Here is a 14,411-nt window from a genome sequence, read left to right as displayed (position 1 = left end):
GCCACAAACAGTTTGCTTTCAGCTACTAACCGAAAGGTTAATGGTTCAAACCCACCCAGCAGCACCATGGAAGAAGGGCCTGGTTCTATAAAGATTACAGCTAAAAAAAACCCTATGGAGCTCAGTTCTACTCTGTAACACATGGGATCACTATGAGTCAGAATCGACTCAATGGCAGTGGGAAAAAAATGTGTAAATGACTATATAGTCTGTATTTTTATAAACATTTTTCCTGTGCAGAGTGAAAACATCTAGATTGGGGAAATGCCAGAGTAGCAAATTGTACTTAAGGAGAGTTGAAGAAAGAGCTATTGTGGGTTCATGCAGCCAACCAATTCAGCTTCTCCCTCCCTTTCAGCTAAATCCTTGTGGAAAAACATTTTCAGTGTGTTCTAGAGAGCTCAAAACAGATAATCCTGTCACCAGCATGAAAATATAAGATCAGTTCTGGAAATCCTTCAGAGAGGAAAAGGAAGTTGCTCTGAATGGCAGCTCAGCTGGGATCAGCAGCCATGCGGGCCATTGCTGTGATGATAACCTGGCCATGATCTGGACAGACAGCTTGGGAAGGGCTAGTGAAGTGGTCTCTGGCTTTCACCTGTGAGGAGAGGGAGAATGAACAGCAAAGGTTGCAGGACCAGCCACAGCCCAGTTACTGTGGAATCAGACCCCACGTGACGGCAAGGTTGTTAAGTAACCTTAATACTTTCCACATAAATACATCTTAGTCCAGTGGTGATGGATGCAAAGTAGGGGCCCGTATTCCCCTCAGATTTTGTTTTATAGCCCAAACCAAAGCAGATGTGAAAGTTATGGTCATGAGATAAGACTTAGCAATGAGAAAGGGGAAAAGCCCTTGGCTTTCATATATTCCCGCTTATATTCTTTCTCGACCCCTTTCTGTCCATCTCTCGTGCCATCTTTTAAGACTAAGTTCATTCTTCCCTCTTACGAGTACTCATTTTTAATATGTCTCGTTTCACCCCTCACCTTATGCCAACTCTTAAGTTTTTGGTATCATTTAACTTTGTGTATTTATCTGGTCTTTAACAGAGTATATAAGTTTCTTGAGGACGGGTTGTATGTTTTACTTCCATTTATTCCTCTTAGCGCCAGCATAGTGCTATGTACATAGGCATCCACTCTGTATTTGTTGAATAAATCAAACAATGGAAGACTGGAAATTGGAAAATGAAGAGAAAGCAGAGAATAAATAAAAAACACAAATTAAGATGAGCCTGAGAAAGCGGAAGGGTAGAAAGTGACTTAAGTGAGAGTGGCAGAAAAAAAGGAAGGTGTTCTTGTTTGAGCTTGATTTTGTTACAGCATCATCACACTCATTGGATTTCTATTCCTGATTCAGAAAGTGCAAGCAATATATTGTTTTGCTTATTTAGTGGCAAGGCTAAGCACTCTCCATTGTGCAAGTGACTTTTATGAATGCTATTGGGTTGGAATAATGGTGAGCCCTAGAATTTATATACTGGTAAAGAAAAATAAACTAGCTAAGGTAAGTTACAGATTTGTAATACATTGTAATGAAATATAAATCTTTCTGTTTTTCAGCTATCAGTGGTAGCTATAGGAATTAACATATATAGAATTTCAAGTGTAGAGGTGCTGATGGAGTTTTTGGAAGATCAGAATACTTTCCCTAACTTTGAACATCTGGCGTACTGGCAAATACAGTTCAACAATGTAGCTGCTGTCACTGTATTTTTTGTTTGGATTAAGGTAATTTATAAATTTCATGTTTTGGCTTTTTTAGAATATTTTTCTTCTCTTTATTAACATGAGTCATAGAAAATGTTGGAGAACTTGAATTTGCCTTTGTGGCCAAATTCAAGTGGCCATCCAAAGCTGCTCCATATTTTATATGTAAAGTAGCATACTGGGGCTCATGTGATCGTTCATCTCACTGCGAATGATTCTGTTTCTCCTGCTGTCCGCATTGTTGCAAGACCTGTCCTTATAGGTGTCATTTAGAAAATGCATAAGAGGCCTTTTCATTATGTCAGCTGGGCCTACGGCTCCAGGCTGCTCTGACACGGGGACAGGTCCAAGTTTTACCTGACATGGGGTGACCAGGTGAAGAATAAGGAACTAAGTAAAAAGAGGAGGAAGAACCAGATGGAGCAGTGGAAGAGATGCTATGCTTGGAAATGCTTACTGGAAGGCTCTCTCTTTTCCAGGTGAAGGCCATAGGGTATCTTTACCTGGAATTGAGATTGGGACAGACTCCTCTTCTGCGTAGTTCCTTCCTTAATCACTCATTTCCTTCTTTTCCCAAGGCATATTGTGCCTTTCTATGTATGTGAAAGGTTAGGGCATTTCGTGTACCATGAGCCTCAATTCTGGAGATGCAGGAAATTTCAGTAATTCTGAGGCAGCTTCCAACCTGTCACCAGCTCAGCTTCTATGACTGCTTCGGAACAGTAGCTACTAGCCACGTGTGGCTACTTAAATTTAATTAATAATTAATCCAATTAAAAATTCAATTCCTCAAGTGCGCTAGTCACTTTTTGCATGCTTAATATTCACGTGACTAGTGGCTACTATATTGGACAGTGCAAATATAGAACATTTTTATCCTCACAGAAAGTTTTGTTGAACAGCACTGTTCTAGAGGGAACTCACCACCATTCTAGAGGGTATGCACCACAGGTACTCACCAGGTGTTCACACCTGGAAAACCTGAGATTGATCAGAGGGCACAGACCTCATCTTGCTATTTCTCATCCTGTTTTTTCAACTAAATGTGTACTCAGGAGAAACTATCACTAAAGTACCAAATCTTTATCATAAAATAGTAATAATAATCAAGGTCTCAAAGTGATAAGAATTGTATCAAGAAATGTGATTACAACCCTCAAAAGAGAGATTTGTTGAGGCCAGAAACATTAATTTATAAGAGGCCTTTAAGTAAAATTCTAGAGTTCCTTCCAGTGTATGCCTCAGGCTGTGTGTTTTTAGTTCATGATTCCCTGATAAATATCTTGTCTCCAAAACTTTGCCATTGAGATTCTTTAAGGGGGAGATTGTGACGCATACTTCTAATGTATCCCTTCACCAAGGTTTCCACCTAGAGCTGTACAAGTTGTGATGGCCTCTGGGTTGTGAACTGCACAACCTAGGCAGGCATCCTCGATGCCTTTTCTACAAAAACACTCCCATGTGGCTTTGGAGTCAGATAAAACTGGGTTCAAATTCTGCCTCCAAGCTTCGATAAGACTCCTGGAGATAGAATACCAATATTCCAGTCATTGCAAAGACAGTACACATAAAGCCCTCACCATGGTGCCTGGCAATAGTTGGCGCGCAATAAATGGCAGTGTTAATATGCAATAAGTATTTCCTGATTTTTTACTTAGTTTTCATTTTGGAGGATTTTTTTCCCCCTGTCTTTCTTTTACTGTAATTTTTTTTTTTTGAGGGGAATGTCACTAGTCATTTTAATTAACCTGTTTTCATTATATTTTAATAATCATGTGAAATGTAAGCAGCATAAGAGCAGGAATTTCTAAGAACAATGCCTTGCACATGGTAGACACTCCACAAGTACTTTTCGAACAAGAAAATAGAAGTTCCTGGGTTTGAGGAAAGTAAAACAAACAAACAATTTCTTCCCTTTCTTTTATAGCTCTTCAAATTCATCAACTTTAACAGGACCATGAGCCAGCTCTCTACGACCATGTCTCGGTGTGCCAAAGACCTCTTTGGCTTCGCTATCATGTTCTTCATCATTTTCTTAGCTTACGCTCAGTTGGCATACCTTGTCTTTGGCACTCAGGTTGATGACTTCAGTACTTTCCAAGAGTGTATGTAAGTATATATAAAATTCAGAAGAAAAATGTAATCAGAGATGTCAGTGCCCTGTCAAAGATAAAGAAGTCTTCATGACTATTTGACTACCAAGTGTTTAAAAAATTTGTTTAAACTAAAAATTAATTACCTTTCCCAGAAACATTGACCTCTTGATGCAGATAAGACAATATATTCTAAAATGCTGATGCTTAATATAGCAGCCCTAAAGTAGTATGAAATAGTAGAACAACCTTCAGAAACCAACAGTATTCCGAAGATCGAGGTCATTTTAGCACCACATGCACATGGTAGCTTTTAAAAGGCCATTCGTCTATATTTTTATTCCTATTGAATATTGTTACCATATATGTTGAACTTCAAGTTATGCTCTAAGGGGAAAAAATGGTATTTCTAATATTCTAGGAGAAACTCAGACCAGTACAGGAATTTTTAGTCTTCTTTTGTCAAAGTTCCCAAATATGATATTAAAAGCAGAAAAAAGTAGCCAGTACCAGATTTCCATGCGATTTAGCAAGGAGTTATTAGGAAAGGAGAAGAACACAATAATGGAAGTTAATAGGGCTTTGTGCATGGAAGATTCCTAATGTTGCTGTTTGATTAAAGTCAGCTGGCCACTTTGACCCCACTTTGAGTACATGTGAGCCTCACATTGAGTCTTTGAAGACATACAATTTTGACTAAGAGATTTTAAATTCAGACCCAGGGTGATCATTGTAAAAATTTAGAGTAACAATGTTTTATCCAGATTATGTATTGAATTCTTATAGCCAATTGCTTTATAGGTCATCAGATAGGAACTTCATATAATTTAATTATGTTTTCTTCTTTGCCAAGTGAAAGTAACATATTTAGCATGAAAGTATATTATTTTTATTTCAGAAGGTTTCAATTTATATAACTAGCAGGAGTTTCCCGAAAGGATTGACAATTTTCTATTATTTGGCAGCTATCTACACTGCTAAAAAGATTCTCGAGTGTGAAATCATCTTTAGGAAATGTTACATCAACTGCTGGACATTCTTTGTTTTTGTATTTTGGTGTTTTGTTTTGTTCTTATAGCTTCACTCAGTTCCGTATCATTTTGGGCGATATCAACTTTGCAGAGATTGAAGAAGCTAATCGAGTTTTGGGACCAATTTATTTCACTACTTTTGTGTTCTTTATGTTCTTCGTTCTTTTGGTATGTACATTTTTGTTTATAGTGAGGGGATTTAAACTTTATGTTCATAAATCGCCGTCTTCTCTTTTCTTTCCTGCTGTGTGCCCAATCATTTTTGAATAAAGATTCAGGAAGTAGGAAAAATGTAGGTGCTGGAAAACGTAACTTTATTTTCCTTTTCATTGATTAAGTTTTAAGTCTTAACCAAGTACCTTTTCCATGGTCTTTCATTTACCCATATATATGTGTCTAATCAGTGCCAACAAATGAGATCCAATGCCACTTTAGTTACCCAAAATGCTGACTTGTCTAAAAAGTAGAATATGCTTACGTGCTTTTTTAACACAAATGTCAGCACTTTCATAGTCACTTGCTAGCATGACTTGACATTTCTTTCTTTTTTTCTTTTTAAACAATAAGAACTGACAGAGCAGAAAAAAGTATATTCAGGATGTCAAGAGTATTATTTGAGTGAAGTATTGCTTGTCAGATTGAGATCTGTTTTAACTTACTCAGACTTCACACATCTAGAGATTGCCTGCAAAGGATATTCAAATATTAAATTTAAAACTAAATCTAACAACGAATGGAAATTGCTTTAAAAAATTATTTTCAAAAAATTTTTTTATTCTGTTTATTTGGTACAAATGACCATTTTTTCCCCTAAGTTAATTAAGATTTTTTAAAAAAGGCATTGTATTCTTTATCTTAACACTTATATGTTCATTGTTCCCCTGAGAAAGTATTAAATTACATTAGTTTAACTTAGGCAGTGGATATTTTTTATCTAAACTGTAGCATTTAAGACTTTCCTTACATGAACCATCATCTTAAGAAAATAAAATTATTTTCATTTTTAATAGATTTTGTAAAGGTCCTTTACATAAGGTTGAATGATGACATTTTCAGTAATTTCAGTGTAGTGTATAGTATGTATTGGTTGAGTATTAGATCTACTGTAACTAAGAACTGAAAGGATCAGGAATGTTGTCTAAGTATCTTGTATGCAGGTATCATGGCTAGTTTTTAAATGTAAGCCTCTTGAGTTTCTGTTTCCTGTCATATATTAAAGAAAAAAATAGAGGGGAAAAGTAAGCCTTTGCTACATTAGTAGTTCTTTAGATTCTGGAGCACCTGAATCTCTACTGAGAAAGCAGAAACCAGGGAGTGAGAGTTCTGGAGCTGACCCTTTGGTTTCCCTCAGGCCACAGGTGGAAATGCTTAAATGTAGACTCATTTAATTGTCATTTAGTAGGCAAGACCTAGATTATTCAATTATTTTATCAGGTCAATTACCAGAACCAAGAAAAGGAGCTCTTAGTTTTTGTTTTTTTATGTGAAAGTAATTTTTTATACCACCGCACAAAAAGGAGTTACCATCCCTTCGTTTCTCAAAAAGAGAGAAAAGGCTACTGTTGATACAAACCTTTCTTTTCTTTTAAAATATTTTATTTAGTTGTTGTTGTTGAAAATATACACAGCACAACACACACCAATTCAGCAATTTCTACAGGTACAGTTCAGTGACATTGATTACATTCTTCAAGTTGTTCAACCATTTTTACCCTCCTTTTCCAAATCATTCCACCAGCATTAATAAACTCACTGCCCCCTAAACTTCCTGTCCAACCTTTCAAGTTGCTGTTGTCAGTTTGATCCCGTGCGGATAGTTTTTTAAAAGAGCACAATGTTCAAGGCAGACGTTCTTTATTAATTAAGCTAAACTATTGTTGATACAGATCTTTCTTATAAGAAAAAGCCAAGCTGAGTGCAGGGCTGGCCACCTTTCCCTGATGACTGCCAGGTGTTAATTGCCCCTGCTTACCTAGAAGCCTCTGTGGTGTGAAATGGCCTAGCTCAGCAGGAAAGCAAAGGTCCCATCATCAACAGGGAAAGACCTCCTAGTGCAGACCCCAGTCTGGCAATTAAGTGCACCTTCTGAGACAGGATGAAGAGGAGGAGGGTGAACTTCAAATCCCCACACCTTCAAGAGCCTTTCTCAGCCACTTTCTAATTTTCAAAACCTTCTCAGAGGATCCATACTTTAACCCATTTCAGCTAAGATATTTGCAGGCATTAGTTAACAGCCATTTGGAAGCAAAAATAGAACTCTGATTGCGTGGGTTGGGAGGAAGGTTGGAAGTGTTACTCCGACTGCAATTATCTGCTCTTGGAATTGAGCATTAGACCAGGGACTTTAATGTATTGTATATTCTATTCTCGTTTCTGCTACAGAATCTTAAATAGCATTCCTCCTTCATTCATAAAGATTCAGTGCCTAACCCATTAAAATAATAGAGCCTGCATTTGTTCATTCATTCAGTCAGTCAATAACTATTTGCTGAGTTGCTCTTATTCCAGGTAATGTGCTAGATACTGGGGATACAATGGGAAGGAAAAGAGAGACCAACCCTGCCCTCATTAAGATTCCACATACATAGGGGAAGACAGAACACTCAAAAACCCACTGCCATCAAGTTGACTGCAACTCACAGTGACCTTGTAGGAGAGAGTAAAAGTGCCTTGTAGGGTTTCTAAGGCTGTAACCTTTATGGAAGCAGACCGCCACATTTTTTCTCCTGCATAGCAGCTGGTGGGTTTGAACCACCAACCTTTCAGTTAGCAGCTGAGCACTTTAATCAGTGTGCCACCAGGGCTCCTTGTAGTGCTCAGATACCTAACTATATAGTTATAAACCATAGTTATGTGCTGAAAGGAAAGACAGAGGAAGGGCATGTAGAAGAGAGACCTGATCTGTTGGATGTGGTGCTTCAAGAAAGTCTCTTGGAAATACAAACCATGTTAGAAATAGAAACCATTCGGAAGGGGGAAAGGAAAAGAAACTAACCACTACTGAGTAATAATTATAAGTTATGTGGCACTTCCCATGCATCAGGCCTTGTCTTAAGCATTTTATATAGATTATCATATTAATCCTCACCATTATTTATAATTATAATAAGCCTATTATTTTCCTATTATGTAAATGTAAAAATAAATCAATAGAATTTAAACTGAAGCTTAGAAAGATTAGCATAGTGTTGGCAGTGCCAAGACTGAAACCCAAGTTTCTGACTTCAAAGTCTGTCTTTTCCACCAAGTTTTTCTTGACTCTTTTCCTAGAAGACCTGACTGTATTCCTATTAATTATTTTGAGAGCATTTTAAGCACAATGAAGATTTTTGCAAAGGTCTTTTCAGTTCTTTGAAATATGCTCTGTAAATCTTAAATATTCTTGTATAATAATATTTGGAATAAGCATAGAATTCCACTTGTCCATTTTGCCTATTGAAATTTGAAGAGCTTTTTAGAGTTCTACACCTATAGTAATTTATGTGAACTGTAAAAAATGTAGAAAAATGGATGGAAAGAATAAAATAATCCCACCACTCATAGGTGCATTAATATTTTGTTGTGTTTCATTCTTGTCCCTGTTTGCGAAATGTATCTCAGTATGTGGTTTTGTAATGATAAGTAAGAATATATATTGTATTTTCCTTTGATTTGATTTCATGGAGGAAATAATTTTCCCAAAGGGATGATAGCAAATTATAGAAAAGGTAAGCAAAAAGACGTGCCAGATTTTTGGATTGATGTTTGCAAATTATATTTAAATTCCTTTTTTTAATCTCTGTGTTTCTTTGATTTACTAACAGAATATGTTTTTGGCCATCATCAATGATACTTACTCTGAAGTTAAATCTGATTTGGCCCAGCAAAAAGCTCAAATGGAACTCTCAGATCTTATCAGAAAGGTATGAAAGCCTTAATTCTCAAAAATTGTTTTATTTCCTACATAAAATAAGCATTGTTTTGGCCAGATTTCCAAATCAACATCGATCCATTGAAATTGTTCAAAATAGAGAAGAGATTGCTCTCTTTCAGGAATAGTTTAAATATACTCTCTCTTGGATCCTTGATGGATACACCTACCTAGGACTTAAATTCTGGGAATCCTTTCCATCTCTGGAATTAAATGTCTGGTAATCTCTTGACTCTTAAAGAGCAGAACTGCGGCTTCATGTCCTTTATTTGTCTTGACACCTCCTCTAGTTGACTTTCACTTAGAGATCCAGAGTTCAAAATAAAGTGGAAGAGAAGATTATATAAAGACCCTCCAACCTCTTCTACTTCAAAAACCATTAAAAAGAAAAGAAAAAATTTGAGGGGAAAATACTTGGTCGTTCACCTCTTAACCGTGCCCTTCCAAGGAAAGTTTAAAATAATTAAAGGAAAAGGTACAGGGACTCAGGCCGTAGCCTAGGGGCGTGAGAACTTTTACTGATGCACCTTCTCAGGAAATAGTTGTTAAATGGAAGGGCAGGACAGGAAATTGGGGCAGCTTTGATCTTCTCAATGTGATTTCTTTATTTGGTTTCAAGTATAAAACTATACAACAACAAATAACTACATTTAAAGTACACAGCTTGTTCCCAAACATCGTTTTGTTAAGATACAGTGGCTCCATAAGTATAACATTTTTCTATTGGTTCAGGCCATGGGACTGCTGTCTGTTGTCTTTGAATCATGAATCAAGCACTTCAGCTTGTTAAAACAAATTCCCTGAGACGGAATCTAAAAAACCAAAAACCAAACCTGTTGCCATTGAGTCGATCATGTTATCCTGAATTCTGCATAACAGTCAGTTACATTTTAGGAAATCTCCAGTGTGTATACAGCCGGTCTTCACTTTTCACAGTTCTGATATGCACATGCTTTGATTACCATGGTTTACTGAAGTAATACCAGTTCCCAGGCAACATGGTTCAGGTTTCAGTTATTACAGTATATTAACTGTGGGTAATAGTATCAAGTACAAACTTCACTGCTAGCTCTTCAGTCCACAGATCATTACATAAATAGCAGATGCATGGTGTGACCAGTGATCAGTCACATCACTTCAAAGTCTGCTGGTGATTGCTCATTGCACACATTATCCAGTTCATACACAAATAGCAAAGCATGTAGTTGTGTTGCCTGCTTGTCTCCTAGTGTTAAACCCACACTGACAGTTTACAAAAATGTATAATTAAAAGAGAGAAATTAGCCAGCAAAGATGAACATATAGCAAAGAAACACAAAATGGTAACCCGTCCAAAAAAAACCATTGCCATCGAGTAGATTCCAATTCAACAACCCTATAGGACAGAGTAGAACTGCCCCACAGGGTTTCCAAGGCTAAAGTCTTTACGGAAGCAGACTGCCACATCTTTCTCCCATGGAGCGGCTGGTGGGTTCAAACCCCTGACCTCTTGCTTAGCAGATGAGCGCTTAACCACTGTGCCACCAGTATTCCTAAAGTGATAACACTAGAAGTGACATTCAAATTGAATGTAAATGTAATTATAGAAGATACAGATGACTGAGAATGTTGACCCATTGCTGTTTGACAGACTCTCAATAAATCAGGATAGGCAGCCAGAGGAACTTAGTGAAGGTAAACTTACGAACACACATGAGGATTGACTGTGATGTAAAGGATGGTAGTATCTCAGAGGAAGTGATTCAAAAGGCTTCACATTACAGGAACTTCCATGGGAAAAAATACTTCACATTAAAGCAACTCTCAGAGATAATTCACAACATTGAAAGTGCGAAGGCTAAAATGTTAGAAGTTTATCTAAACAGAAAGGAGTGTGACAATTAGCCAAGGAAGAGAAAAGATGCTCACTCCGTATCAGGTTATATGATAAGAAGAAGGCAAGAACTGTTCAAACTACAGCTGATAAGTTTTTTACAAAGAAATAAAACATGTTAGTTCTCAATGTTTATAATGTTTTAAATTTCAGTGTTCTAAATAAGTATTAGTTTTGCTTTTTTAAAATTTCTTTATAAATTTATAATTGACAGGCAGGGTTTAATGTTTTGACAGAAATTGTTTAAGGTCATGGAACAATCATAGTTTTCCCAGTGATCATAATATCATTTTGCATGGTTTCAGCTTGCTGGGTGATTTTTGCAGTCCCACACTACCATACAAAGTAAGATCTAATTGAAGTTTGTTAGTGAAATATCCTCATCCATATTTCTTTGGAATTTTTTTACATAGTTAACATATGTAAGGATATTACTTACTGTGAGATAACAGAGAAAATAAATGTTCAGTCCATGACTCAAGTTTCTCTGCATGGAAATTTTTATTTCTGTCACCTAAACTTGAATATACATATGAGCAAAAGACCTTTAGTTCTTCTTGATTTATTGAAAGATCCTGCCTGTTTCCATATAACTACCACAAGAGAGTTTTTATGGAAATCTCAAGATACGTGTATTCATTCATTGATTCAACACATACATGTTGAGCGACCAACTCATCTTCTGGTCACTGGCCTTACAGTAGTTACTACTGTTAATGGATAGAGCAAATGCAGAATGAGAATATACTAAACCAAGTCTTTTGTTTCCATAGGGCTACCATAAAGCCTTGGTCAAACTGAAATTGAAAAGAAATACTGTGGATGATATTTCAGAAAGTCTACGGCAAGGGGGAGGCAAGTTAAACTTTGATGAACTTCGACAAGATCTCAAAGGGTGAGAATCATATTTCCTGAGGACCTGGAAAATTCCTGACTCTAAAGATAAATTGTTGGTGATAAAGGCATCTTTGGCCCAAGTATTCCTGGAGAGACACTTCTTTTCCAGAGGCGGGTGTCTTTCTGGAATATATTGTAAGAGGAGGACTGCCCCCATTCAACAATGTCTCCTTTCTTCCTGCGTTTTGATGTCTCTGTGTTTGGGTTGGACCATGTACACAAATGAGTTCATCTGTATCCTCTCAATAATTTCAGGAAGGGCCATACTGATGCTGAGATTGAGGCAATATTCACAAAGTATGACCAAGATGGAGACCAAGAACTGACCGAACATGAACATCAGCAGATGAGAGACGACTTGGAAAAAGAGAGGGTGGGTCCACATTAGGACAACTTGATTCAATTCAGCACACACGACGTATCAAACACCATATTAAGTGGTGCGCTGTTGAGAGAATCAGTCCTCCTCTCTCTCCCTTTTGCACTCTTGTGCACATATACACCACGTACACATGCGTGCACATATGCAGAGTCCCTGCCTGTACGTCAGAGCCCATCCATAGTCTAATGGAAAAGATAGACATATAGATAATATAAATACAATGTCCTAAGTTCTGTGAAAGCACAGTTGAGCTGGAGTTTGACAGTAAAATAAACCAACTCATTTAGTGATTCCTTTAATGAATTTATGTATTAGTCCCCTGCTTATTCCAAAAAGGATATATAATACAACAATATGTAAAAATGCAATAAGTTAGAATAGACGCAAAAAAAAAAAGATGAAGCAAAACGAAAATACAAAACTGGGCTGTGAATGAGGCTAAAAAGTGCATTCTGTAAAACACATAGCTTATTAAGATTGGGCTACATATTAGGCCCTAAGCTTCCTAGTAGTCAGCTTGAGAAGAGAAACCTGATTAGTTATGTCGTCAACAATGTCCATGAGAGGGTAAAAAAAAGCAGTTTCTCAGAAGATATAAAATTATTCTGACTGGCTGCTTTTCAAGTAATTAGTACTTATAGTTAAATACTATATTTGAATAATCAGAAAAATAATTACAAGCTTTCACATTAACTTTCAAAGATCAATGGTTAAACCAGAAAAATCCATGGTACATTGAGGTATAGAGAATACAGCTGAATGTTGTTTACAAAAACCACTTTCCCATGAGTAGATAGTCTGAAACACTGGTTTCTGCGTGCTGCTGTGCCGAACATAGAACAGTCCTGGTAGGTGACGAAGGTTTCACCAGTCACAGTGAAAAGTGAAGAAGAAGATAATGAGTAAATTTTTCACAAGGCTGTAGTTAGTCAAAATTCGTATTCAGAGATTATATACTTCCTGCTTCAAATCTACTAAAATTCTATCTTTATGAAAACAAGGTGATATTTCTGTATTTACTTTTTTCTCTGCTTTGTTGTGTTTTTAATGTTTTTTCTTGTCCAAACAAAAAGCTCACAACTCCTTGCTGGTTGTTAAAATTTGTTTTGAAAATTTACCAGCCTATGAAATTTAAAAGTGTGGGGATCACAGTCAGGTGTTAACCACAGAGAAATCCTAGGTAAATGGCACACAGCATTTCCTATTTGCTCGAGTCCTCGCTGTTCGCTCCTCACTTGGTGACCTCATGTTCTTCAGGAGGACCTGGACTTGGATCACAGCTCTTTACCACGTCCTATGAGCAGCCGGAGTTTCCCACGAAGCCTGGACGACTCTGAGGAAGATGATGATGAAGACAGTGGGCATAGTTCTAGAAGGAGAGGAAGCATCTCCAGTGGCGTTTCTTATGAAGAGTTTCAAGTGTAAGTATAAATGATTTGGCAGAATTTGGGTTGATAAGAGTCCAAGAGACCAAGCAATTTCCTCCACCTCTCTCAATTCATACCTTCCCATTACGAGTCATCAGTTCTTTTTTATAACTTACTGTTTTTTATTTCTCTTTATAAAAGTGTTATGTTCATTATAGGAAAATTAGCAAATAATGAATAGTAAAAGAAAACATTAAAATCTCCCATATTACCCATAAATCTCTGGCTCATTGATTTTCAACAAGGGTGCCAAGACCATTTAATGGGGAAAGACTAGTCTCTTCAACAAACGGCTGGAACAACTGGATTTCCATATGCAAAAGAATGAAGTTGGACCCCTCCCTCACATCCCTTATATGAAATATCTAGAATAGGCAAATTCATAGAGACAGAAAGTAGATTAGAGGTTACCAGGGCTGGGGAAACACAGAATGAATAGTTATTGTTTAATGGGTACAGAGTTGCTGTTTGGGGTGCTGAAAAATTTGGGAAATGATGGTTGCAAAATACTGCGAATGTAATAAATTCCATTGAGTTGTACACTTAAAAACAGTTAAAATGGCAAATTTTATGTTACATATATTTTGCCACAATAAAAAAAATTCTAGGAAAAAAAACTCCCATATTTCCACCAACCAAAGGTGTCTATTATTAACATTTTAGTATTTGTGTCTCCATTTACATGTATTTATCAATTTATATGTTTTTATGGTGTAGCATATAGTCTGTCCTGGAGAATGTTCCACATGCACTTGGGAAGAATGTATATTCTGCTGTTACTGAGTGGAATGTTCTATAGATGTTTGTTAGGTCTAGTTGGTTTATATTGTTCAAGTCTTCTATTTTCTTGTTGATCTGCCTAGTTCAATCCATTTTTGAAAAGTAGAGTATTAAAGTCACCAACTATTACTGTTGAATTATCTAGATCACCCTTCAGTTCTGTCAGGTTTTGCGTAATGTATTTTGGAGTTCTGTTATTGGGTACGTACATGTTTATAATTGTTGTATCTTCTTAATGAATTGACCCTTTTATCATTATGAAATGTCCCTTTTTATCTCTAATAACAGTTTTTGTTTTAAAGTCT

At 36.7% G+C, this 14,411-nt stretch overlaps 1 protein-coding gene across 1 annotated transcript in view; it reads left to right on the top strand.

Moving 5' to 3' along the window:
• PKD2 (polycystin 2, transient receptor potential cation channel) overlaps positions 1-14,411 on the top strand; it is a 57,194-nt gene that overhangs the window by 40,094 nt on the left and 2,689 nt on the right. The window contains exons 8-14 of the mRNA XM_004390147.1: positions 1,567-1,734; positions 3,641-3,822; positions 4,885-5,005; positions 8,641-8,739; positions 11,394-11,515; positions 11,773-11,890; positions 13,157-13,320. Of these exons, the coding sequence (XP_004390204.1) occupies positions 1,567-1,734; positions 3,641-3,822; positions 4,885-5,005; positions 8,641-8,739; positions 11,394-11,515; positions 11,773-11,890; positions 13,157-13,320 (974 nt within the window). The remainder of the gene's footprint in view (positions 1-1,566; positions 1,735-3,640; positions 3,823-4,884; positions 5,006-8,640; positions 8,740-11,393; positions 11,516-11,772; positions 11,891-13,156; positions 13,321-14,411) is intronic.

The sequence above is a fragment of the Trichechus manatus genome, unplaced genomic scaffold (assembly GCF_000243295.1).
Source record: "Trichechus manatus latirostris isolate Lorelei unplaced genomic scaffold, TriManLat1.0 scaffold00286, whole genome shotgun sequence".
Lineage (NCBI taxonomy): Eukaryota > Metazoa > Chordata > Mammalia > Sirenia > Trichechidae > Trichechus > Trichechus manatus.
This window is presented reverse-complemented; position numbering and strand designations above follow the sequence as displayed.